General features: G+C 49.0%; 3 protein-coding genes across 19 annotated transcripts in view; 2 read left to right on the forward strand and 1 right to left on the reverse strand.

The window, feature by feature from the left end:
* The window catches only part of LOC138417531 (aldo-keto reductase family 1 member C4-like), a 46,532-nt gene extending 45,019 nt beyond the window's left edge, over nucleotides 1-1,513 (forward strand). For 2 of the 3 annotated variants that reach the window (XM_069547918.1, XM_069547919.1), the window contains exon 6: nucleotides 1-915. In XM_069547918.1, coding sequence (XP_069404019.1) covers nucleotides 1-171 — 171 coding nt within the window. In that variant the 3' untranslated portion in view covers nucleotides 172-915. The other variant, XM_069547924.1, reaches the window with a different exon arrangement.
* AKR1E2 (aldo-keto reductase family 1 member E2) lies at nucleotides 543-25,402 on the reverse strand. 11 transcript variants are annotated; one of them, XM_069547912.1, is made up of 12 exons: nucleotides 25,320-25,402; nucleotides 14,395-14,520; nucleotides 13,944-14,036; nucleotides 8,310-8,477; nucleotides 7,525-7,641; nucleotides 6,613-6,690; nucleotides 4,977-5,099; nucleotides 3,048-3,145; nucleotides 2,598-2,670; nucleotides 2,221-2,305; nucleotides 1,172-1,253; nucleotides 543-899 (listed from the first exon to the last, which is right to left on the reverse strand). In XM_069547912.1, the coding sequence occupies exons 3-12, from the start codon at nucleotides 13,977-13,979 to the stop codon at nucleotides 857-859; spliced, it is 903 nt and encodes a 300-aa protein (XP_069404013.1). In that variant the 5' UTR covers nucleotides 13,980-14,036; nucleotides 14,395-14,520; nucleotides 25,320-25,402; the 3' UTR covers nucleotides 543-856. The 11 variants fall into 11 exon arrangements, with proteins under 11 accessions (XP_069404013.1, XP_069404016.1, XP_069404012.1 ...); XM_069547915.1 differs by having other exon boundaries at nucleotides 1,172-1,254; nucleotides 2,276-2,305; nucleotides 25,211-25,357; XM_069547911.1 differs by having other exon boundaries at nucleotides 25,211-25,357.
* Nucleotides 11,740-26,228, forward strand: part of LOC138417532 (malignant T-cell-amplified sequence 1) — a 43,444-nt gene continuing 28,955 nt past the window's right edge. The window contains exons 1-3 of one of the 5 annotated variants that reach the window (XR_011248188.1): nucleotides 11,756-11,961; nucleotides 16,654-16,736; nucleotides 21,688-21,791. Coding sequence is in view for 1 of the 5 variants with exons in the window: in XM_069547927.1 (XP_069404028.1) it covers nucleotides 25,523-26,068 (546 nt within the window). In the remaining 4 variants the exon portion in view is untranslated. Of the gene's footprint in view, nucleotides 11,962-16,653; nucleotides 16,737-21,687; nucleotides 26,213-26,228 lie in introns of those variants that run through there. The other 4 variants (XM_069547927.1, XR_011248187.1, XR_011248189.1 and 1 more) reach the window with 4 other exon arrangements.

Genomic DNA, 26,228 nt, shown 5'->3' on the forward strand with positions numbered 1-26,228 from the left:
GAGACGCAGGAGACCCAGGTTCAGTCCTTGAGTTGGGAAGATCTCCTAGAGGAGGGCATGCAACCCACTCCAGTATTCTTGCCTGGAAAATCCGGACAGAGGAGCCTGGTGGGCTCGTCCATAGGGTCACAAAGAGCCGGACACAACCACACAGCACAACGTGGTAAGTAATCGGTAACTGTTAGTTACTGTGCTCCTCCAATATCATCCTTTAAAACTGGGAATTCATCATTTCCTTATTTATAAGAACTGCATTATGGTTTTATTACATTGTCTTTTAGACAGGTTAGAAATCATTTTTCCCAGGCTATGGAAAACCTGTTCCCTACGGCAGCATGTTAGCATCAGTGAGGGATGGGACAGTGGCAGGAGGCTGAGCACACCCTTTTGTTGCGTGTTGTGTAAGAATTTTGCTTTAAAACCGTCTGGGGGGATTGGCAGGGAACAGAGGATCAGAGACAAAGCAAGAAGGGCCAGGGACTGACAATGGCTGAAGCTGAGTGATGGGGGTAGAGGTTCCTTATACTGTAGACATTCCAACATTTCCATAGCAAGATTCTTTTTTTTTTTAATGTGAAGGCAAATTATTCACGAGTCATCGAATATCCTTGTTTGAGGGTGCAGGCCGCCCCACGCACTTGTGAGAACCCAGTGCACTGTGGGCTCCTCGGATTCTAAAACCTGAATGGGTCTCGGTGGAGAGCAATCGCTGCTCTCATGAAGCCTCCACCTTCAGGAACAGACCATATTCAGTTCTTGGGACTTCTCAGGGAGCCCACCCAAATCAATCTGTGTCCCCTGCCCTGTCCAGGGCTGCCCTGCATTGGCAAGGATTCATCTGGGCTGAGCAGGATCCTCAGAACTCTGCTCTGAAGGGATAGTCCTTGTGATTTTCAGTTCTGAAAAAGAGAAAAACAGATCAAAGATAGAAGCAGAGAATGGTTAATATTTTCAAGAGAAATGTTGAAAAAATACACTTAACATATTGTTTAAACTCCTGAGTGTACGGACTCAGTCTTATAATTTACCTCCAAAGTGGCCTGTCCTTAGGAGAGAATTATGAAAAGGTTAACTTAACCCCAAAGGTGGTAAAGCCCTCTGCAGGGAGCAGTCACGCAATCTGGACCTTGCTCCCCCACCTTGGGAAGGAGGATAAAGGAGTTGTACTTACATGGGGAACGTGGACAAACGGAGATTCCTGTCCAAGCCGAGGAGGTCAGTCATATCCTCTTCTGATAATTCAAAATCAAATACCTGGAAGCCAGAAGGAAACAATCACTGGGAACTTAGTCTGGTAGATCTTCAGCTGAGCCACCTCAGCTGCAAAACACAGGTGGGGATCAGGCTTCCTGTGACACTGGACCAAACCAGGCAGATTCAGCCTCTGCTGCTTAGGAATCCCTGGGAAGACAGGTATACCCTGCGTGTGGCCCACATGGTAAGGGATGTTCCAGAATAGAAATTTTCCCAACGTGCAAACCAAAACAACACCACAAGATGAAACAAAACAAAACACCATCACAACAACAAAACCAACAAAACCTCCCAAGAAACACAGACCAAAAACACTTCTTCCACACACCCCCTTGGTGAGGGAGACTCCTGGTCCCTGGAGGCACTGATGCTCACTGTGTAGTTTTTCTTTTTAGTCCTTCAAAGGTAGTATTCTAAGCAGCTCTCCCCTCTTCCTATCCCTAACACATGTGCAGACTATGACCCTTGCCTGCATTAAGAGCTGGTTCACTCAGGGACAGCCAACCCTGAGCCCACAGCTGAGGAGCTGGGGCCGGGGGAGGGACAGAGCCTGGCCTAACCTCTACCTGCAGGGTAGAAATCAGAGACTTAGTGGCAACCAAAGCAGAAATCAGAGACTCAGTGGCAACCAAAGTTCTGCCTGGAGAGACAGCTGGAGCCCCGACACGTCAGGGCTGGGGCAGCCTGGGTGCAGTGGCTGGCACTGGGGTGAGGGTCAGCCTCGAGAGAACTCTGGCTGCAGCCCTGCCTGCCCACCCCCACCCCCTGTTCCATCCAGTCTAGTTCCGACAGCTCGGGCTGGGAAGAGTCTGTCTCTACTCCAGAGGCCTCACACTGACACCCCTGCAGTGTTAAAGACACAGGGAGTGTGGCTGCTGGCTCTCAACATCAGCACACTCCTTCCCCAAGCTAAGAGGTGACCCCAGAGCCTCCGATGCCATATGATTCAAAAGGAGGAAGCACTTTCCTGGAAGTTCTCAAGAATCCGCTTGGGGTTGACAGATTTGGGAATCACTCTTACGTTTCTCTGGATCTGAAATCGGATCAAAATCTGCAGGGAAAGAAACGTCCAACATCAGACACAGGGCATTACCGGGGTCAGAGCTCATCACTTTCCCCGACGGTCATGCTTAATTGTGCAGTGAAAGTCCAGAAGCCCTTGGTGGGAGCATGTACTGCAAGTGCTTTCATTCTGAGTCATTCAGAAACCCAACTAGGATTCTCTGAGCAGTTCTAGCGGGAGAAGCTCAGAGGACCTGCATGCACCTTAAGGAGAAATCACTGACATGCCCCATCCCTAAACGATGAGACAGTGTAGCCAGGACGTGGCGACCCCCGCCTACCTGGGCTGCGGACTTCCTGTGCTTCTGAGCGATCGTCTGGATAGTAGGGTCTTCCATCAGGTGCATCCCCCCACTGGAGAGAAGAGTACAGGGCAGAGGCCATGAGGGCAAATGAACATACTTCCTTCTTTAGGAAAACCTCACACTTCCTCCAAACACAAAATCTTGACGTATTTTTGTCATGATACTTGTTCATCATAGGAAACTTAAATGATGCAGAGAAGCTGCCACTCAAATCCTCTCACTCACACAAACCACTGGTAATGTTTTAGGGGAGGCAACTAGACACACAGCTTTTCACATACACTTGGTGCTTTTTCTCAAGAACCAGGTGGCAGTGTTGGAGGCCATGGGCAGTAGGTCTCCGTGCTTTGGCCCCTCTGACCTCTTAGCTTGGGTACAGCCATTCCCTGCTTGGGCCTCAACTCAGGGCCCCTGGAGCATCCCTACCTGGAGCCACCAAAGGGCAGGTAAGCTGTCACGGACACATTTCTCGATTGGCAGAAACTGATCAGGTTCTTCTGAGTGAGATACGGGTGGCACTCGATCTACAAGATGACAGCTCACCAGGAAAACAGTCCACCGGAAAAGGGGCCCACATTCCTTCCTGGACCCTGTCACTGCTGAGCTAGGACCCACTTCTAGTGTCTCCACTGGGAAGTGGAAAAGCCTGGACTGGTTCCCAAGACACCAGCCCACTGGGAAGACCTACATCAGGAGCACTTAAACCTCCCCTGCTCTGCGAGGCCATCCTCAGCACTTTAGGTAAAAACCTCGGGCTCCCATCTGCTCTATGCACACAGAGAAGAATGGCAACCCATGTCACAGGCGGGTGTGGAGCCCACGAGGCACAGGGCTGAGTGAAGGACCAGGACACAGACACCATGAGTGGGAGGCAGCATGGTGTCCACACCAGGTGCTAACACTCCTCACACTGCTGGAGACCAGAGGAGTGGCTGCCCTTCCTGAGGGAGGGGACTGAAAGCAGCACCAAGGGGCTTCCGGTGGGCAGTGGGGCTGGTCCACATGCTGGTCAGAGCCAGGCTCAGCTTATGAGATGGTCTCAAGCTCTTTCTTACGTGAGCACTTTTTTGTATGGACTTAACACTTGAAAGTGAAAGAGGAGAGTGAAAAAGTTGGCTTAAAGCCCAACATTCAGAAAACGAAGATCATGGCATCTGGTCCCATCACTTCATAACAAATAGATGGGGAAACAGTGGAAACAGTGTCAGACTTTATGTTTGGGGGCTCCAAAATCACTGCAGATGGTGACTGCAGACATGAAATTAAAAGACGCTTACTCCTTGGAAGGAAAGTTATGACCAACCTAGACAGCATATTGAAAAGCAGAGACATTACTTTGCCAACAAAGGTCCATCTAGTCAAGGCTATGGTTTTTCCAGTGGTCGTGTATGGATGTGAGAGTTGGACTGTGAAGAAAGCTGAATGCCAAAGAATTGATGCTTTTGAACTGCGGTATTGGAGAAGTCTCCTGAGAGTCCCATGGACTGCAAGGAGATCCAACCAGTCCATTCTGAAGGAGATCAGCCCTGGGTGTTCTTTGGAAGGAATGATGCTAAAGCTGAAACTCCAATACTTTGGCCACCTCATGCAAAGAGTTGACTCATTGGAAAAGACTCTGATGCTGGGAGGGATTGGGGGCAGGAGGAGAAGGGGACAACAGAAGATGAGATGGCTGGATGGCATCACTGACTCGATGGATGTGAATTTGAGTGAACTCCAGGAGTTGGTGATGGACAGGGAGGCTTGGCGTGCTGCGATGCATGGGGTCGCAAGGAGTTGGACATGACTGAGAGACTGAACTGAACTGAACATTTTAACAAAAAGTTTAAAATAAAGTACTGCAAGAATGCCCTTTCTACTTGCAGTGCCAGCCCACCTAGAGAACTCAACACTCCTACTGGCACTAGTCATTTCTCTGCATTAACCTCTTGGCAGTCTGTGACCTGGGCTGAAGGATGTCCATTTGTCCAAGCCTTTCAGGCTGCAACGTGCCAGGCTGGAGAGCAGGGGGGTCCCAGTGCTTTCCCGTGAAGCCCACTCACCTTGGAGCATCACCACCGGTGAAGGGTCAGGGCAGCTGGGACCGCTCCATTTTTGAATGCCCACAGCTGCGTACAGGAACTAAGCTCAGCTCAGGCCCTCGCTCTGAGGGCACCACCTCACCAGACCAGACTTTTGGGGATCTTCTGCCCCCTCACCCACCGCCTGCCTGACTGCTCCCAGTTCGCGATGCTGACAGCCCTGGGGAAGACACCTACACCTCTCGATCCACCCTTTCTTCCATGGACCCTGCAGCCTCCTGGAGGTAATGGCTGAAAAGCTGATCCAAAGCCTCTGAGCTGGCCCCATGCTCACTTGGTTGGTCACCGGCTTGAACCTCAAGTTGGGTTTATTCAGAAGTCTCTCGAGCTGCTGATGATTGAAGTTTGACACCCCGATGGCTCTCACTAGGCCTGCGGCCACCAGGTTCTCCATGGCCTAGGGGGGAGAAAGAACCATGGGGCATCCGGGCTGGGTTGGCCCCATGGGTAACCCACACAGGGTCCGAATAACGGCCCCGCCTGCTGTTCGACAGTATTTCCCTCAAGGCTTCTCCAGCGCTTCCATCCTCCAGGTCTGTCCCTGTTGCACCACTAGGAGCTGGGGACCGTGGGCACACCACAGAACCTCACCAAGCCTGTTTCCTCACTCGCACACTGGGGACCACCCCGTCCAGGTCATGGGGCTGTTTAAGGGCCATGTGAGCAGATGTATACAGAGTTCTTCGTTGAGGGCTGTAGTCGAGCAAACACAGCAGGTCGGGCCGCCATTACCAAGTCCCTGTCACCTGGTGTCTGCAGGGCTTCCACAACGGCCTCACCTGCTCACTCCTCTTCGCCTGGATCACAAGCTGCTTCAGCACCACAACCTATGCTCAGTTCCTGTCCCAGTGCCAGTTAACGTCTTCAGGGACAAGGGCAGAACAGCTCCGCTGTTCACTGACTACGAGCTGGGCCGCCCTTGGCTTCAAAGGAACGTGGCCTGCTGCCAGGCGTGGGCAGCTGTAAGTCTGAGCAGCCACGGCTGGTGACCAGGGTCCCTGTGTCCCTGTGACTCCCTGAAGTGGCAACAGCTGCCCAGACCCTCACTTGGGCCACACAAACAGCCCAGGGTTTGACCTGGATCCTTGAGAACAGGCCACGCAGTGGACAGACGGGCCAGGTGAGCTCAGTTTCGCTGATTTGGTTGTTTGATGAAAGGGGAGGAGAGGCTGGCCTGGCCCCGCACGCCTTCCCATCTGTGCCCCCTCCCCACTCTGCCTAGATGAACCCGCACCCCACGCCTGCACCCCTCACCCCACACGAAGAGCTCACACTTCGTCTCCCTGAACTCTGCAAGCTCCGGTGTGAACCTCCCCTTCTGGCCTCCACCCCTCCCTGCCCGTGTGGGGGTCACAGGCACCCGCTGGCCTGACTGGACACCCTGCAGGCAGGAGCCCTCCTCCCAGGCCGGCTGCCCACTGCCCAGCGCCCCACGCCCACTGCCCTGACTGGCACGCTCCCGCCTTGCTTCCACCTCAGCACTTTTCATCTGGACTCTGGTTTGAAGTAAGCTACCCCTTCCTCCACTTCTCCCTGCCCACCCCGAGACGTCCCCTGCCGCTGAAGTTATGGTTCCGAAATGCTGACAAAGCACTAAGGGGAACTACAGGACGGCAGCGTGGTCACCACCAGGACATGGAGAAGCAGGTTTTCAAATTTTCCTTCTTTCTGTATGTTTTACACTTTCTATGTTTTCTGTAAAGACCATGTGATCTTTGTTTTACTCAAACCATTCTGAATTAGTTTGAATTAGCTATCCCTAAAATAAGTGCTTCAGAAAGATGACCGACCGGCGCTGAGGTCCTTAGTCAGGTGCTCATCCGCAGTTCGTGCTGCAAACCAGGGGCCTCTGAATGGGCAGCTGCAGGCCTCACGGTTCCCTCCGGAGATGGTCAGCAGGGCTGGCTTACCTCCCACGTGTTCAGGAAGTCCGTGTCGCTGGGGATGATCATGCCATTGTGGTCCACCGGCAAGTCTGCCTCTCCGGACTGCAAGAGCCAGAAGGAAGGAAAGGCACTCACTGGGGCTCATGGTGACCCCCGGAGAGGACCGGGAGGAAGGGAAGGAAGAACGCTGGACCAGAGGGCAGGAAGCCTGGGCTCTGCTCCAACACACAGCTAACCTTCTCCAGTACTCTGAACTCGCTGCCCACCACTCACCCAACAGGGAAGGAAGACCTGGAATCCTTGCCAGCAGCCATAAAACTGTAGCAATTTCAGGCAAAAAAAAAAAAAAAAAAAAAGAGTCTTTCATGTCCTAAGGGCCCCATCTCCCAAGTCCACTGGTAGGATCGTCCCTCTTTTCTTAGAATCCCCATCATGGTGAGAGATAGTGAATCAACTAGTACAAGGGTGCTGGGAGGTGCAAGGCAGAGAAAGATGGCTACAATACTGAAGTGGGTTGCCACCTCCTCCTCGAGGGGATCTTCCTGGCTCAGGGATGGAAGCAACACCTCTTGTGTCTCCTGCACTGAGAGGTGGATTCTTTACCACTAGTGTCACCTAGGAAGTGCCAGAGAAGGATGGCAGGAAATTTTTAAAAATCTAAAGCCAGACCTCAGCGCAGCCTCAGGGGTTGGTCTGCAACCCCTCTACCCCGCCAGGTATAGCCCCCCGAAGCAGGTCAAAGGGGAGGCCTGTGTGTGAAATGAAAGGATGGGCTGAGAGGCAGGACCTGTAGGGCACTAGAGCCTGGGGGCTCTGAGGTCCTCCAGCCCATGCCTCCCCAGAGCTGAGCCCCAAGGGAACTGTGTGCTCAGTGAATGATGATAGGATGCAGCCAGGAAGGGAGGTGTGGCCTATGGGGGTCTCGTCGTCCTGTACCTTGAAGCCCATGGGCCAATGCATGAGGTAGAGGTCCAAGTAGTCCAGCTTCAAGGTCTTCAGACTCCGGGTGCAGGCTGCTTTCACCAGGGACTTCTTATGGCAGGTGCACCAGAGCTGCAGGGGCAGGGAGGAGGCACAGACACATGGCCATGGAGCCCGTGGGAGCTGTGAGTGCACACCTGCCTGCTGGCCCAGGATCTGCAAGATGCACAATGTCCAGGACCCCCTTGTAGTAAATTCAATGGGGCAGTGACACGTCCTTTGGGCACCCCGGGATCCTCCATGGCTGCCCTTGTTCAGGCTGTCAACGTCTCCCATCTCCTATACAAACACAGTGTCTACAATCTCCTCGACACCATACTGGCTTCGCTTCTATACAACATAGTTCCCTATGTAACAACTTTCAACTGTCAACCGTGCTTTCTAAGGGGAAAAGAGTGAACTTCTTCCACAGTCCGGCCCGTCTACTTCCCCAACCTGGCAGCTCTCTGCTGCAAAGCAGTTTTTCATCTGGGAACGCCAGCCAAGCTTCTTAGGGGGTCCCTGCACCTGTGATGTCCCATGCCCCGTGCCTTTGCTCATGTCACCCTGTCCCTGACCCCCCTGACCTGCAATGCTCCCAGCCTGTGCATGGAGCTGCACAAGTCCTGTCCCGCGGGTTCAAGATCGAGTCATCAGCTCCTACAAAGGAGACTGGAAAACCCTCCCCGTGCTGTTCCCACCGTCTGGTAGCCCGGCCCTGAGTGGTCGGTGGCCCTCTCTATATATACAGGAAATCCTACCTTGCTGACAATAAACAGGTTCTCCCGTCTCACCGCACCCTCCTTGATCTTGGACTGGATTCCCACTCCGACCTCATTCTCGTTGTGGTACACATAGGCGCAGTCCAAGTGCCGGTAGCCCACGTCTATCGCCACTTTTACAGCCTCAGTTACCTCCCCTGGAGCTGCCTGCAAGACAAGAAGTCAGCCACCTGCACTCAGGAGAGCCCGACCCCAACAACCCCTGTTCACTCTAGAATACAGAGTCAACAAGCCATAAAAAGTGAAGTTACTGAGTTGGTACTCATAATCATCCATCGTAAAATTAGGGACATCAGCGTCAGAAAGAATTTATAGATAATCTAATTTCAAATTCCTTTACTTATTTGGGGAAAATGCTTTAGGCATGTTTGGTGACTGCAAATGACTGAGCTAGAGGCTGTGCTACTGGAATGAAGGTGCGTAAATAAATTTAGGATGAATAATGATGACAGGTGTGATGCAAGGAGGTACAGACTCACCCACTCCCCACAAAGGCCATCAGCCCAAGTGTAAAAGCAGATAGGTGTACACAAAGAGAATCCACCACACAGAGCATTGCCAGAAGCCAAAGGAATTCAATGGATGCTATCAGCAATGTTCAAGTTCAGAAAAGAAACATTCTCTGTAAAGCAGGCTGCTCGAGCAGGCAAGGGGCCTGGGGTGGGGGAAAAGGCTCATGCAACCACTAAACCCCAAGAGGTCTCAGCTCACAAGGCGCTTTCTCCCTTGAACGTCACCTCACTCTGTGAAATGCATCTGTCATAATGATCTTCGTTGAATGAGAACAGATTCAGAGTGGATGACAGCTAATGAACCAAGCATCCACTTCAGAGTTGGGAGGACCACCAAGAAATCAGAAGGAAGAGAAAATGAATATAATAATGAACATCAAATACAAATTGATAGAAAAGACCAACACGGCCTGTGGTTGGTATTTTGAAAAATATTAATAGACTCTCTCTCTCTTTTTTTTTTTTTTTAAATTTTTGGCCACACAGCACAGCATATGGGATCTCAGTGCCCCAACCAGGGACTGAGCCAGGGCCCCCAGTAGTAGGAGCATGGAGACCTAACCACTGGACCTCAAAGGGATTCCCTAAAGTAGACAAACTTTGGACGAGACTGGGGAGACCAAGATTTTTTTTTAAATGACATGAAAGAAAAGCAGTATATACAGATAAACAATACATATTTAAAAACCTAAGAAACTATTATCAATGACTAGAAGCCAACAATTTGGAAAAGTGAAATGAAATGGAAAAATTCCTAGAAAAACTTAAGAAGAAATAAAGCTCAATTGTTCTATAACTATTTTTTAAAATAAAGCAATTAAACACAATACACAGAGTTTTACAAAAATTTCCAGTTAGAATTCATACCAATTAAAGTTCTTCTCACAAGAGGAAAAGAGGAAACACTTTCAACTTATTTTTAGTTCAGTTCAGTTCAGTCGCTCAGTCGTGTCCGACTCTTTGCGACCCCATGAATCGCAGCATGCCAGGCCTCCCTGTCCATCACCATCTCAACTTATTTTACTCGACCACAGTAAATTAAACTATTAATACATCCCTGACCTCTACCAGTTGGTAAGTGGATAGAAGAAATAATTTAAATAATATTTTGATGAGTAAGGGTGATCATTCTAATTTCTGTGTGTGCTCATTGGTGTCTGACTCTTTTGCTACCCCATGAACCGTAACCTGCCATTCTCCTCTGTCCATGGGATACTCCAGGCAAGAATGTTGGAGTGGGTTGCCATTTCCTATTCCAGGTGATATTCCTGACCCGAGGATAGAACTCCTGTCTCACGTCTCCTGCATTGGTAGGCAGATTCTTTACCACTTGCACCAGCAACCAATAATTTTCTATGTGAATTCTTAAACAAGTATTTTTTTATTAAAGACTGTTTTAAAAAGAAAGCAAATTTGAAAGGCTTTATAATTAGTGCTGTCTAAACCATTGACAGGGATTAGAAAAAGACAAAGTAGAGGAAGGTCCAAAGTACTTCCACTAAAGACTGAAGGCAGAAGGAAAAGGGGATGACAGAGGATGAGATGGTTTGATGGCATCACCAACCAACTCAATGGACATGTTTGAGCAAGCTCTGGGAGTTGATGATGGATAGGGAAGCCTGGAGGGCTGCAGTCTATGGGGTTGCAAAGAGTTGGACATGACTGAACTACTTAACTGAACTTCCACTATCAGGTTTTTACACTGGGAAGAAAAAGTTTGAAAGTTTCTTTTTAAAACCAAGTTGGCAATGATAGCACTTTCCTGTCTCTTTGGTACAGACACTTCCCCATCTCCCTGTTGGCTGCTGCTCTGATCTGTCAGGTGACAGTTCCCTGCTCTTATCCAAGCCTGACAATCTTTTCTTCTGGGCGTTCTCAGACTTTTTTTTTTTCCTGAACAGTTATAATGGAGCGGGGTGGAGGGGGCCGCTTCTTTGGTGGCTCAGTGGCAAAAAAAGCCTCCTGCCAATGCAGGAGACACGGGCTTGACCCCAGATGGTAAAGATCCCATATGCCTCGGGGCAACTAAGCCTGTGTGCCACAACTAGGGAGCCTGTGCGCTAGAGCCCAGGGAGCTGCAACTGCTGAAGACCACACACCCTAGAGCTCTGGCTCCCCAACAAGAGAAGCCACCTCAATGAGAAGCCCAGCTAGAGCAACTAGAGAAAGCCTGGGCAGTGAGGAAGACCCAGCGTAGACATAAATAAACAAACAAACAAATAAATAGTCTCTGCTTATTAAAAAGCAGAGACAATACTTTGTCAACAAAGGTCCTTCTAGTCAAGGCTATGGTTTTTCCAGTGGTCATGTATGCATGTGAGAGTTGGACTGTGAAGAAAGATGAGCACCAAAGAATTGATGCTTTTGAAGTGTGGTGTTGGAGAAGACTCTTGAGAGTCCCTTGGACTGCAAGGAGATCCAACCAGTCCATCCTAAAGGAGATCAGTCCTGGGTGTTCACTGAAAGGACTGACGTTGAAGCTGAAACTCCAATACTTTGGCCACCTGATGTGAAGAGCCGACTCATTTGAAAAGACTCTGGTGCTGGGAAAGATTGAGGGCAGGAGGAGAAGGGAACGACAGAGGATTAGATGGTTCGATGGCATCACTGACTCGATGGACATGGGTTTGGGTGGACTTCCGGAGTTGGTGATGGACAGGGAGGCCTGGCGTGCTGCAGTTCATGGGGTCGCAAAGAGTCGGACACGACTGAGCGACTGAACTGAACCGAAATAAATAGTGATTGGGAAGGACAACCCCCAGTTCTAGAAAACATAATGACTAAACACTCCATTTCCAAAAGACAGAGGCGGGCCCCCGGCAGGTGCCAGCGACCAGCTGGACCTGCGGAGGCTGCTGCAGGTGTCCCCAGGTAGGTGGTTCTCCACGCAGGGGCGTGTCGAAGGAAGGCGCCGCCCCTCCTCGACCAAGACTCCGCCTCACCTTCCAGGTGCCCAGGCCCAAGACAGGTATCTCCTCCATGGCTTGGAGCGCGTCCCCGCCTGCCCGCGCGGCTCCCTAGGGCCGCTACCCGAGTGGACGCCGGACTAGCTGCCGGCAGCAACAGAGGCCACCCGGGTTGGCTGACGGCGCGGAGGCGGCGGAAGAAGCCAAAGCACGGTAGGCCGCGGACACGCCCAGCTGTCGGGGCCAAGGGTGGGGCTTCGGGGAAACTGACGCGCGCCGGCACGGGGCGAGACAGCCCTGGAGGGACGTGGCCCCGGTCCTCGGTCTCCTAGCAACGCCTCCCCCCAATCCCGGCGGCTCTCGGCATCCGGATCTTGGCGGAGATCCCTAGGTTCGCAGGGGCGGCTGGGCCAGGCCACCCCCAGGGCAGCAGGGAGAGGCTTGGTGTTCCGCTCTCTGAGCCCTGGGAGGAGGCTAGGCCCCTGAGACTCGTCCCTGGGCGTGGGGCCTGGGGGACGGCTTCAGGATGCCAGAGGGAAGTTCTTTTCCCTCCTTTACAAGTTGATGTGCTTGGGCGGGACCCTAAGGGTCTGCGGTACCATACAAGAGTTGGTGGCCTTAGCTCCCCGTTGGTGACCCGGTGCTCCGAGTCCTGGGAATGTTTTCTAACTCCCGGAGTCCATGGGAGCAGAGCGCAACCTGGGGACCCGGGGAGCCGGGACGCGGTTGGTATGGTGCCTGGAGGTGGGAGTGGGCGGAGCCACTGCGGGAGTCCCGGCTTGCGGTGCCCCTCCTCATGCTCCAGCACCCAAGACGGACTCCTCTCCAAGGTTGGGACTCCTCTCCAAGGTTGGGCTCGGGGAACACCTCTTGGGCGTGGCCTTTGGGGTCAGTCACAGGCAAGGTTCGTCATTATGTCTCTTAGTTTGACTGGACTTGGTCACTTAAAGCTGAGTGACCCTGAGCACCCATGCCTGGCTCATCAAGAAACTGGGGTGATCTAAGTGTCAAGGAGAGCTCCCTAATAACAGTAATTACTCCTAACACTCGGGCCTCATTGTGGAGCTCCCTGCTCTCAGGGCTCCCTCCAGCCCCTTACACGAGCCAGGGGAGCAGCCAGGGCCAGGCTGGGCCTGATGCAGGTCCCAGGTCCTGCCAGAGAAGATGGGAGAGGCTGGAGAAGAGATGAGGAGGGGAAAGGACAGCCTGACCTTCCCCTGCCCAGGCCCGTGTCTACACCACCTCCAGGCCTCCTGACCTAGCGGTGCAGGGAGCTGGCCGCTGCTGGTAGGAGGAGGGATAGAGTGGGACCAGGACAGCAGATCTGTGGGAGATTACTCTATGACTTCATGTCCCCTGGTCTTCAGCCAGGTTGACTGATGTGGGGTGGTTCGTGGGTCCCTGGGGTCGTGGGGTCGCAGTACGGTGGCCATTGGCGCTGGGCGGTAACCGCTGGGATGGGAGCCGTTGGTACATTGGACACGGGTTCGCCCAGGCGGGGTCTCCTTCGCGCGCTGCTAGATGTGTGCACGTGCACTAGACAAGCTAGATTAGGCTGCCCCACCACCCCTCGCTGAGTCCGCATGTGGGAGGGAGGCCCTTTGACTTGGAGCTCATCCTGCTGCATCCACCCACAGAACTGGGGGCCAGGAGCCTGGGGCCATCCCCACACCGAGTGGGGCCCATGCAGTTGAGTGCCCATCCCCTCCTGGGACAATGTGGGAAGTGAGACCACAATTAGAGCCAGAGAGGTGGGCGGAGTCCAGAGAAGGGAGGGTTCAATACCCTGAGGTCAAGGTCAAAGCCTCTCTTTGGGTGTGCTTTGGAAATGAGAACCCCTAACCAGTCCATTCTGAAGATCAGCCCTGGGATTTCTTTGGAAGGAATGATGCTGAAGCTGAAACTCCAGTACTTTGGCCACCTCATGCAAAGAGTTGACTCACTGGAAAAGACTGATGCTGGGAGGGATTGGGGGCAGGAGAAGGGGATGACAGAGGATGAGATGGCTGGATGGCATCACTGACTCCATGGACGTGAGTCTGAGTGAACTCCGGGAGTTAGTGATGGGCAGGGAGGCTTGGCGTGCTGCGATTCATGGGGTCGCAGAGAGTCGGACATGACTGGGAGACTAAACTGAACTGAAGCCCCTGGGCGCCCCTCCCATGTGCAGCCCTTTCCTCTGGGCATCCCCATACCGTGTGCACGTGACTTCCGGTCTCCTCCCTATCCATCTATATGCGCGGTGTGCAGAGACCATTTTTACAGTATGAGAAACTTGGCAGTGTTACCTGTGCAATGAAGCAATGAGATAGATAACGACGTTATTAAAAACTGGCTGCTGTGAGATTACTTTTACAATAATGTGTTTTAAATTTTCAAAAATAGTTTATACTTTGAAGCAATGTGAGAAAAGGAATTTTTCATATTTATTTCAACAGGTCAAAAATGGACGGTTAATTTTTTAATAACATTTCAGAAGGAATTATTATCTGTAGATGCAGAGAAAACCCACAAATTGTAAATCAAGTAGATTCTATTTATAATGTGCTTCACCTGAGCTTGGGAAATATTTTCTGACTCTGCAGAGATGGGTTTATTTAGGAAATACAACTGAGGTAAAACAACTGCATGATAAAAAACTGTTACCTATTTAGTTGAAGATACTCCTAAAACAGAGAACTTCATTCTTGAGCTGTATGTAAACTTCGTTTGAGTCTTCTGCCCTCTAGTGGTCATTTCTCAAAATGCAGACAAAGCTGTATGCGGTGAACTCTGAAATGAACACAACCCGAGTTTGAGCAAGCTCTGGAAGTTGATGATGAACAGGGAAGCCTCGCGTGCTGCGGTCTATGGGGCCTCAAAGAGTCGGACACGACTGAGCGACTGAACTGAAATGTAGGAATCCAGTTCCAAATTTGAATACATTTGAGGAAGCTGAGAGTTTTCTAACTTGGTTTCCTAATTTTCACAACATAATCACCAAGTCGCTATTATATACTCCCTTGAGATTACTGATATAAAACTGAATTTGGGCATCTCTTGACCATTTGACTTAATTTCCTGTAAAACTGGTACATATCTAGTATAGTCTTATCACTATTGCATAAAGGTTGTTTTGAAAATAAATACTTTAAAATATACTACACTGTTTCCTATTATTAAGTCCATTACATGCTATCTTTTATTCCTCTTACTACCCCCATATACCTTGTGAAGCACACACTGTATTATTCCAATTTCATGCGAAAATAAAGTGATACTGAACAGGGGTTGATAAGACTTGGGAAGTGACACACCCTGGCCTGAAAGACTGAGTTTTGTGTCATGATTTTCATTCTTCTAACAATTCATAATTAATTTTGAGTTAATTTTTAAATTATCAATATTTAGCCATAAGTGTTACCCTCCAGCTGAGCTATTTAAAATCCTCAGAGATGATGCTGTTAAAGTGCTGCACTCAATATTTCAGTAAATTTGGAAAACTCAGCAATGGCCACAGGATTGGAAAAGGTCAGTTTTCATTCCAATCCCAAGGGAAGGCAATGCCCAGGAATGTACAAACTAGCGTTCAATTATGCTCATTTCACCTGCTAGCAAAGTAATACTCAAAATCCTTCAAGCTAGGCTTCAGAAGCAAGTGAAGATATTAAGAAGAGGTGGCAAGAATACACAGAAGAACTATACAAAAAAGATCTTCATGACCCAGATAATCACGATGGTATGATCACTCACCTAGAGCAAGACATCCTGGAATGCGAAGTCAAGTGGGCCTTAGAAAGCATCACTATGAACAAAGTTAGTGGAGGTGATGGAATTCCAGTTGAGCTATTTCAAATCCTAAAAGATGACGCTGTGAAAGTGCTGCATTCAATATGCCAGCAAATTTGGAAAACTCAGCAGTGGCCACAGGACTGGAAAAGGTGTTTTCATTCCAATCCCGAAGAAAGGCAATGCCAAAGAATGTTCAAACTACTGCACAATTGTACTCATCTCACACTCTAGTAAAGTAATGCTCAAAATTCTCCAAGCCAGGCTTCAACAATATGTGAGCTGGGAACGTCCAGATGTTCAAGGTGGTTTTAGAAAAGGGAGAGGAACCAGAGATCAAATTGCCAACATCTGCTGGATCATCGAGAAAGCAAAACAGTTTCAGAAAAAATTTATTTATGCTTTATTGACAATGCCAAAGCCTTTGACTGTGTGAATCACGATAAACTGTGGAAAATTCAGAAAGAGATGGGATTACCAGTAAAGGAAAGTTACCTGACTCAAAATAGCCTGGAGTTAAAACTCCCCTCCAGGTCCTCCCTACCAGTCTATGTAAAACAAAGAACTCTCACCCAAAGGAAAAAAAAAAAATGGACATTAAGGTTGATTACCCCCAACTCCAAGCTGGTCCCAGCCTCTGGCCAACCTCCAGAATTCCTTGCCCCAGCCATTTAAGAGATAACTACTCCGAACAATCTTGGAGAACAGGCCCCCTTAAGACAGTAGATCTCCATATATATGCCTGTATATACTTTTTTCTTGGGTTATTGCAGCAACTCACTAATCTGACTGCTGCCCCTTCTCACCACATTAAAGGTGATCTGTTCCTGTAAAGTGCTGTTCTTGTTCTTTTTCCAAACTTAACCTTCTCTAATTCCCTTACCCTACATTTTTTGGTGCCGAAACCCAGGAAGTTGAGATTCCTTTTCGTTCTCCACGACCAGCTCTTCAGAGCGTGGAAGCCTGCTGAGCTCACTTTCCCGCCCAGACTTTCAAGAGCTCCTCGAGAGGACACCCTGTGCCTTTGTGAGTGGTACAAGTCCTGTGTAAGGGCTTTATTGGTTTTTCACGTAACCCAAGGAATATTGCTCTCTCTCTCTCTCTCTTCCTCTTTTCTCTACACTTTCTTTTCCACAGACCGACCAACTCCAGGAAAGAGGCCTTTTGCCATTCAACCTCCCTCCATCCACCACGAATTCTCACCTGACCCAGTAGCCCAGGTAAGCTCGGACGGTACTCTAGGGTGCCATGGACTATCCTTTCTGGGTTCCCAGAGAACCCTCTGGCCAAAAGGCCCTCTGGGGAGGTATGTGGAGGACGCCCCTCCCTCCTTCAGAGCCTCTCTCTCTTTGCCTAGTTAAAAGATTAGGTGACGACCCTTTTCTCTCCACCAGACAGTCGCTAGCCATTTGCTATGGGGTCAAGCTAATCTGTCCCACGGGACTCTCCCTTGGCCTGCATAAAATGAAACCTCAAACCTCTATTCTTGACCGATCTCAAGGTTCATAAATTTGGCCTCAATACAAATTGGATGACCAAAACTGCTGGCCTGAGTTCAAGACTTTCAATTTCAATATTTTATCAGATCTCACAAACTTCCTCAAACGAAATGGCAAATGGTCTGAGGTCCCGTATATTCAAGTCTTCTGGGACCTTAGAAGTCATCATTCTCTCTGCAAGAACTGTTCTACCTATCAAATCCTCTGCTCTCTCTCCCCTTCCATTACAAAAGAATCCAAATCTAAAGCCCCTAAAAGGTCCCCTAAACCCCCAGGCCCTGATTTTGACACAGTAGATGAGCCTCCTCCCTACCCCTAGCCCTTCCTCCTTCAAAACAGGAAGCGATGACTCCGAAACCCCAAAAGAGATTTCCACCCCACCTCCCCATCGGCCAGGACCTGAAGCAACCACATGCTTCCCCTCAGACAGGTAGCGGGACAGGAGGACCCTACACGGGTTCATGTGCCTTTCTCAATTTCTGCTATGAGCCAAACTGAAGAAAAACTGGTATCTTTCTGAGAAAATCCTACTAGGTATAGAGAAGAATTCCTCTACCTTACACAAGCATATCATTTGACCTGGAATGATCTTTATTACATCCTAAATGCCACATTAACCCCTGATGAAAAGGAATGGATATGACAGGCAGCCTGGACTTATGCTGATCAGCTCCATAACCAAGACAAGACTAACCCAGTGGCTGATGATGCAATCCCTTTAACTGAGCCACGATGGACACATCAAGGTGATGCCAGCATCTGGTACCTACATCATATGATCACCTGTTTACTACAAGGAATGCTAAAAAACTCTCTCACTCATGTTAACTATGATAAGATTAGCACAGTGACTCGAGCAAAAGATGAAAACCCTGTCCTTTTTCTTTCATGGCTTACTGAGGCAGTCCAAAAACACACTAATCTAGATATTTCCACCCCTGCCGGACTGACTACAGGTTCAGTTCATAAGCCAGTCAGCCCCTGATATTCGTTGAAAATGATGCCAGTTGGAGAAGGGCCCTGAAAACCCTCAGCAAGATCTCCTAGAAATAGCCTTTAAAGTTTTCAATAATACAGAGAAAGAAGCAAAAAAAGAAAAAGAAAAGGAACGAAAGGCCAAATATGCTTTATTTGCTGCAGCTATCCAAGAAAAAAATTCAACCCCTGTGAGATAAGAGATGATCCAATTGTGCCTGAGTTACTCCACTGATGGAGCCCAAGCTCCAGACCCCAAGTCTGTCCCATAAGGATGGACTCGGAGCTTTGGGTAATTGGCACGGTGGCCGGACACAAAGTCTCATTCCTAATAGACACTGGGACTTTTCACTTTTATCCTCCTTTAAGGGCCCTCTCCAACCTTCAGAAGTGGCCATCAAAGGGGGTCTCAGGCATCCCTTTTTATCCCAAAATGACCCCTTCTCTCCACTAACACATTCTCATATAGTAGTTCCTCAATGCCCAATGGCATTGATGGGATGTGATCTTCTGGCTAAGCTACAAACTTCTATAAACTGCCCATCCTTAGATCCCCTATCAATTCTTTGCATCCAAATGGCACCCGAACCCTTGGCCAGCCCTCACTCCCAAAATCTTCCCCTGATAAGATTCTCAGGTCTGGGACTGAAGCCTCGATGGTAGCCCATTCCCCTGAACAGGTTTTTCTTAAAAATCCCTCAGGTAATAACCCAAACTCAATATACCCTGACCACAGAATCCCAACAAAGATTAAACCAATAATCTCCCGACTGCTCAAAGCCAGCTTTTTGCGGCCTATCGTTCTCCTCATAATAATCCTATGCTGCTGCTAAGTCGCTTCAGTCGTGTCCGACTCTGTGCGACCCCATAGACGGCAGCCCACCAGGCTCCCCCGTTCCTAGGATTCTCCAGGCGAGAGTACTGGAGTGGGGTGCCATTGCCTTCTCTGATACTGGCAGCCAAAATGGGACCCACTCCTGGCATCTAGTTCAAGATCTTCCCAAGACCAATGAGGCAAAAATACCCATATACCCCGTGGTCACTAATCCCTACCCCTTCTCTCACATAGTCCCCCTGACACTTTACTTCACAGTATTGGACCTCAAAGGTGCTTTCTTTACTATACCCCTACACCACTCCTCACAGCTCCTATTTGCCTTCACCTGGACGGATCCAGACACAAATCAATGTCAACAATTAACTTGGACCGTTTTACCACAAAGGTTTAGAGATAGCCCTCATTTTTTGGGTCAAGCCCTCCAAAGAAACCTACAAACTTCAGACCTAGGCTCTACTACCTTACTCCAATATGTAGACAATTTATTGTTATGTAGTTCCTCCCGCCATAACTGCCTAGTCCACACTGCAAAGGTATTAAATGCCCCAGGCAACTGGGGCTAGTCTCACTCTCCAAAGCACAAACTGCTTCCACCACTGTCAATTATATGGAATTGCTTCTCACTCCCAAATCAAAATAATTCCAGCTCAGAGACTTCAAGCCTTGACACAGATCCCCAGGCCCCAAACCAAAAGGGAACTTCTTTCTCTAGTAGGTCTATTAAACTTCTTCTGAATATGGGTCCCAAATTTTGCCCTCCATGCAAAACCTCTCTACCAAGCTACTCGAAGAAACGTAGATGAACCCTTATTGGCCCCTACCTCTCTCCACACTCCAATACAGACTCTTATCAAACATTTACTACAGATCCCTTCTCTCTACTTACCCGATTACACCAAGCATTTTTCCCTTTTTGTACACTCTCGACAAGGACATGCCTTAAGCATTCTGTGCCAAAAAAGCGGGGACATATGAGGGCCGAGCTTATCTAAACAACTCGATCTCGTCACACTCGGATGGCTACCTTGTCTCCAGGCCTTAACTACAACCACCGTCTTAATACCTGAAGCCCAGAAACTAACCTGAAATGCTCCTCTAAATGTATGCTCACCTCATTCCATCTTAGATTTACTCTCTCATCGGGTTTTCCTTTCTCTGCCCCATGCTTAACTACAGATCCTTCACAGACACCTCTTTGACCCATCCCTTTCTTTTATGCCTTGTAAACCTCTTAATCCTGCTAGCTAGCTTAGTCCCTACACCAGATCCAGAACACCTATCTCATGACTGTGTTCAGGCCTTAGATATGACACTTAATCCATTTGAACATATAACCGATCAGCCCCTTACTGACCCCATAGTCCTATCCTGGTTCACAGATGATAGTGCCCAGAAACAAGCCCCATTTAGGGCTGGATACACTATAGTCCAGGGACAGCCCGACAAAGTTATCCCTCCTCGCCTCATCACGTCACTCCCAGCTCACACATCCTCACAACAGACTGAACTGACAGCTCTTACACAAGCTTTGACCCTAGCCAAAGACCAAAAGATAAACATTTACACTGACTCCAAATATGTCTATAACATATTACATTCTAACATTATAATCTGGAGGGAGAGGGGATTCCTCACTCAGAAGGGCACACCTATTCTCAGTGCTTCTTTTATTTCTGAACTCCTCCATGCGTCTCAGCTCCCAAACCAAGCTGCTGTAATATATTGCCCGGGACATCAGTGACATAGTCCTATCTCCTTTTATAACAATATAGCAGATCCCAAACAAAGTGACAGGCTGCCTCTGTTAGTCCTGTCTTTACTATAACCCAAATTGATGAGCCTAACATCTGCACATTACTTTGATATCTGCATTCCCTTTTCCACCCCTTTGCAAAAGTACTTAAGGCTTTCCTTCAGAACTTTATTGAACTAAGGACCATATGACTTATTTAAATAATCTGACCCAAACTTGTACCATTTGTCAACAGACAAATCCTAATTGTAACATTTGCCTCCCTTCTTTCTTCACCCACCAAATTGCAGACATCTTCCGCACAAGACCGGCAGGTAGATTTCACCCACATGCCACCCATAAAAAGGGTTAAATTTCTCCTAATCTTTGTATATACATTTTCTGGATGGATCGAAGCTCTCCTGACTACTAACAAACCAGTCCCTACTATGGCTCAGCTTATTCTTATTGAAATCCTCCCCAGGTCTGGAATGCCTTCCTCCCTCCAGTCTGACAACAGGCCCAAGTTCACATCCCAAATCACCCAAAATACTGCACGAGCCCTTCAAGTTCCTTGGAGGTTTCACATTCCTAATCATCCCTGGTCTTAGGCAACTGAGTCCTAAAAAAACCCTCAGACCAAATTAACAATCGAACTTCATCACGATTGGACTAAACTCCCTTTAGCCCTCTTAAAGGTCAGGGCCTTACCAAAAAAACCCTTAAATATCAGTCCATCCGAAGCTATGTGTATGGGAGGCCCATAATACCTTTGGGTTTTTCCCCCTCCCAGGACGGTCCCAAACTGCCTTCCCACCTTCCTTTTCCTTTACTTGCCCAGATACGAGATGCCCTTTAGCAACATATGGATGACTTACTCCCTCGACCACACCCCAATTTTCCATACCCATCCCTTCAAATAGGAGATAATAAAGTTTGTATGACAACTCAGTCCCACTCAGATCTAACCCCAAAATGGCAACGTCCCTACACGGTAATTCTGCTGATCCCTACCCCTACAAAATTAAAAGAAATTACCCCTTGGGTCACATCACCCAGTTAAAAAGCTTATGCAGCCCAATGATGAAAATGCTTGCCAGACTAATACTTACAAGTTTCTCACACAGGCCCTACAACTCTAAAGTTCTCACGGCTTCCACCGGCCTCAGCTAGAGATGGATGAGCCTGTCGGTTTCACAGCTTCAATTATTCCTGGAACAACTTCTGGCAGGTATCTGCGTCTCGAGTCCTCAAGGATCCACGTTCAAACTTGCTGAAGATTACATCTCCACCCTGTGGCTACAGGGAACCTTTTATAACTTTTACCCCTTCGAAATCCAATTCTTTTCCATAGTAATCTATCTTACACTCACTTCCCCAAATGTTGTTTAACATCTTCTTATCCTCCTTTCTTCCTCTGACCCAGGAATTCCTTCAAAATCCTAACCTCAACTATCTATTCCGGACCCTTAATTTAACCCATACACTTCTTAATGCTTCTAACTCACAATTGGATAAAGACTGCTAGATATGTCTATCCATAACTCCTCTGTGAGATTCAGCCCTCCCCACATCCATCCTCAACTGGACCACAGGTAACATGTCCCTACACCACTCATACTGTGGAGAGCCTTTATTCGTCTCATTATCTTAAATAGCTTCACACAAGTGACCAAATCCGAAATTCAGACATACTCTTAGAATCTTTACTCACTGAACTTCCCTCCTTCAATGAAAAACCTCCAATAGGAGGCCCTACTACCTAGAGAGTAACACTGTTACAACCAACTCCTTTTTGCATACCCAGAAATTCCCAAAACAGTTCATATGACCAACCCATGGGCACAAATCCCTAACTCCATGTGCAACCATACCTCCACCTTACTGTTTGCCACTGGAAAGGCTATATATAATGTTTCTGGTACTACAGGATACTCTTTAACCTTTTCAGGGTGGTTTCCCTCAGATATTCCTCCACTTCTCCGACTGTTGGGGCCACCTTAGCAGGGTCTCTGACCATCCTTGAATGAACGATCAAACCCTTCCCCACCAACTCCTCTTCGCCATCAACTTCAGCTGTTGTATTACGACGCCTGGCCTATTTTTCCTGTGTGGGGCGTCTACATACCTCTGTCTATCTACTAACTGCACTGGGACCTGCACCCTGGTATATGCCAATCCAAACATTTTAATAGCCCTCAGTGATCAGCCCTTGCCTATTCCTCTCATCCACAAGTGAATAAAACGAGCCATTCATTTCAATCCCCTCTTAGTAGGAATAGGAATAGTGGCTGAAATTGGAAAAGGAACTGCTGGCTTAACCACCTCCATCCAAAACTACCAGACACTCTCTAAGGACCTATCAGACAGCCTCCAGGAAATAGCTCAAGGGCTAATAACTATCCAAAATCAACTTGATTCCTTGGCAGCCATAGTATTACAAAACAGGAGATTAGATCACCACAGAGAAGGCAGTTCTGTGCCTTTTTCTAGACGAATCCTGCTGTTTCTACGCCAACTAGTCCGGTATTGTCCAACGAGCTGCAAAAAACCTCAAAGATCAAGCCTCACGAATTCGCCAGAGATTAAGCAACTCCTGGCAGTCATGGTTAACAGTTTGGAACTGGATGCTTTGGGTTTTACGCCTTTTCGGACCATTCATTGTTATCATCCTCCTACTCACCTTTGGGCCTTGTTTAATCTTTTCCAGGGATTCCTCCAAGACCAAATAGGAACCATTTCCCAAGACCAAGTCAAGTCTGTTCTTTTGCTTTAGACCCTGAGGGCTAGAATAGAAAATCAACACTACAGGCCTGAGACTTCATTCCTCCCAGACCACAATCCCCTGAACCTCATTTATCAGCATGAAGAAGCCCTGAACATTAGCAACACCCACCTCTCTTTTTACATATATTCCCTAGGGCCTGGAATGAAGGAAAGTTACAGGCCTCAAAATGGCCTGGAGTTAAAACCCCCCTCCAGGTCCTCCTACCATTCTATGAAAACAACTCTCTCACCAGAAGGGAAAAACCGTTGAGATTGATTACGCCCAGCTCTCAGCCTGTCCCAGCCTCTGGTCAATCTCCAGAATTCTTTGCCTCAGCCATTTAAGAGATAACTACTGGGAACAACCTTGGAGAAGAGGCCCCCGTAACACAGTAGCTTTCCACATATATACCTATATATACTTACTTTTTTCTTGAGTTAGTGCAGCAGCTCACTAATCTGACTGCTGCCCCTTCTCATTAAAGGTGATCTGTTCTTGTAAAGTGCCAGTCTCCTTCTTTTTCCAAACCTCTCCTTCTCTCTTACCCTACAACCAGACCACCTGACCTGCCTCTTGAGAAATTTGTATGCGGGACAGGAACCAACAGTTAGAAATGGACATAGAACAACAGACTGGTTCCAAATAGGAAAAGGAGTATGTCAAAGCTGTATATTGTCACCCTGCTGATTTAACTTATATGCAGAGTACATCATGAGAAACACTGGGCTGGATGAAGCACATGCTGGAATCAAGATTGCCAGGAGAAATATCAATAACTTCAGATATGCAGATGACACCACCCTTATGGTAGAACAAGAAGAACTAAAGAGTCTCTTGATGAACATGAAAGAGAAGAGTGAAAAAGTTGGCTTAAAGCTCAACATTCAGGAAACTAAGATTATGGCCTCCGCTCCCATCACTCAACGGCAGATAGATGTGGAAACAGCGACAGACTTTATTTTTGGAGCTCCAATATTACCGCAGATGGTGACTGCAGCCATGAAATTAAGATGCTTACTCCTTGGAAGGAAAGTTATGACCAACCTAGACAGCATATTAAAAAGCAGAGGCATTATTTTGCCAACAAAGGTCCGTCTAGTCACAGCTATGCTTTTTCCAGTGGTCATGTATGGATATGAGAGTTAGACTATAAAGAAAGCTGAGCGAGGAAAAAGTGATGCTTTTGAACTGTGATGTTGGAAAAGACTCTTGTGAGTCCCTTGGACTACAAGGAGATCCACCCAGTCCATCCTAAAGGAAATCAGTCCTGATTGTTCATTGAAAGGTCTGATGCTGAAGCTGAAACTCCAATACTCTGGCCACTTGATGTTAAGAACTGACTCATTTGAAAAGACCCTGATACTGGGAAAGACTGAAGGCAGGAGTAGAAGGGGACGACAGAGAAGGAGATGGCTGGATGGCATCACCGACTCAATGGACTTGAGTTTGAGTAAACTCCAGGAGTTGGTGATGGACTGGGACGCCTGGTGTGCTGCAGTCCATGGGGTCGCAGAGAGTTGGACACGAATGAGCAACTGAACGGAAGTGAACTGAAAAAGGACCGAAATCCTAACTATAACATTCGCATTCCTCCTGGGCACAGAGCCCCTTCTCTCCGAGTGCAGGTGGAGAGAGAGGGGAAGGTGACGAACAGCAATTGTAAACAAGTATTCGGGCCTGCGCTAGACGAAATCGGCGAGCGTGAGAGACCGCGAAGAGGAGTAACCGCCAGGGCGCGACTCCTCGCCGCGACCGGGAGGAGCGGGAGGGCTTACCGCTCCGGATTCCTCCGGTTCCCGGCCGGGTTAACTGGACGGGAACAGTTTCAGAATGGAAACCAGCCCCCGCCTCCCCCCCACCCCCCGCCCCTAATCTCTTCTTACAGCAAGAATAACCGCTCTTCCTCCGCTCCCTCAAGTCCCGCCCGTTCACCCGCCAGGCTCCGGAGAAGAACCCACGACCCCCAGAAAGCCGCCGAGCGCGCGGCCGTACTGGGTGGTGGAAGTAGACATGCCGGAAAGTCGTGTGCCGGAAGGTCGTAAAGCGCGCGCCTCTTCCGGTTAACGACAGCCGTGCCTAGCGTCCCCTCCGGCAGCCGATCCCCGGTAAGCGTCTCCGCCGGACTCCTGGTAGTTCAGTTTTCTCCCCGCTTCCCGGCCACGATTTTCTGTGGTCGCCCTCTTTACCCCTGCATCATGTTCAAGAAATTTGATGAAAAAGAAAACGTGTCGAACTGTATCCAGTTGAAAACTTCCGTTATTAAGGGCATTAAGAACCAGTTGCTGGAGCAGTTTCCCGGCATCGAACCGTGGCTGAACCAAATCATGCCAAAGAAGGATCCGGTCAAAATAGTGCGATGCCACGAGCACATAGAAATCCTCACGGTGAACGGGGAGCTGCTGTTCTTCAGGCAAAGGGAAGGGCCCTTCTACCCAACGCTGAGGCTGCTGCACAAGTATCCGTTCATCCTGCCCCGCCAGCAGGTGGACAAGGGAGCCATCAAATTCGTGCTCAGCGGAGCCAACATCATGTGCCCAGGCCTGACCTCGCCGGGGGCACGACTCTTCCCCGCCGCAGTGGACACGGTGGTGGCGATCATGGCGGAGGGAAAGCAGCACGCTCTGTGCGTGGGCGTCATGAAGATGTCCGCGGACGAGATCGAGAAAGTCAACAAAGGAATCGGCATCGAGAACATCCATTACCTCAATGACGGTCTGTGGCACATGAAGACATACAAGTGAGCCTGGGAGGACGCGCGCCTGGTGCCCCGCGGACCTCGTGCCCAGCCTGTGTCTTTGCGACGCCAGGGAGGCAGCTCCTCAGTGCTTAAGACATTCAGGGGACACTAGAAAAGGAGAAAGGCCAAGTAAAAGTTTTGGAACGAACCCCTCTGTCTGTGTG

The sequence above is a fragment of the Ovis canadensis genome, chromosome 13 (assembly GCF_042477335.2).
Source record: "Ovis canadensis isolate MfBH-ARS-UI-01 breed Bighorn chromosome 13, ARS-UI_OviCan_v2, whole genome shotgun sequence".
Lineage (NCBI taxonomy): Eukaryota > Metazoa > Chordata > Mammalia > Artiodactyla > Bovidae > Ovis > Ovis canadensis.

Excerpts from the sequence above, each read along its gene's own strand:
- AKR1E2 (XM_069547906.1), bottom strand. The coding sequence starts at position 11,823 with ATGGAGGAGATACCTGTCTTGGGCCTGGGCACCTGGAAG. Across the intron at positions 1,254-2,220 it reads GATTCTTGAGAACTTCCAGG|TATTTGATTTTGAATTATCA; the intron begins AAAGTGCTTCCT and ends CTGGCTTCCAGG. Across the intron at positions 900-1,171 it reads CGTTTGTCCACGTTCCCCAT|AACTGAAAATCACAAGGACT; the intron begins GTAAGTACAACT and ends TCTCTTTTTCAG.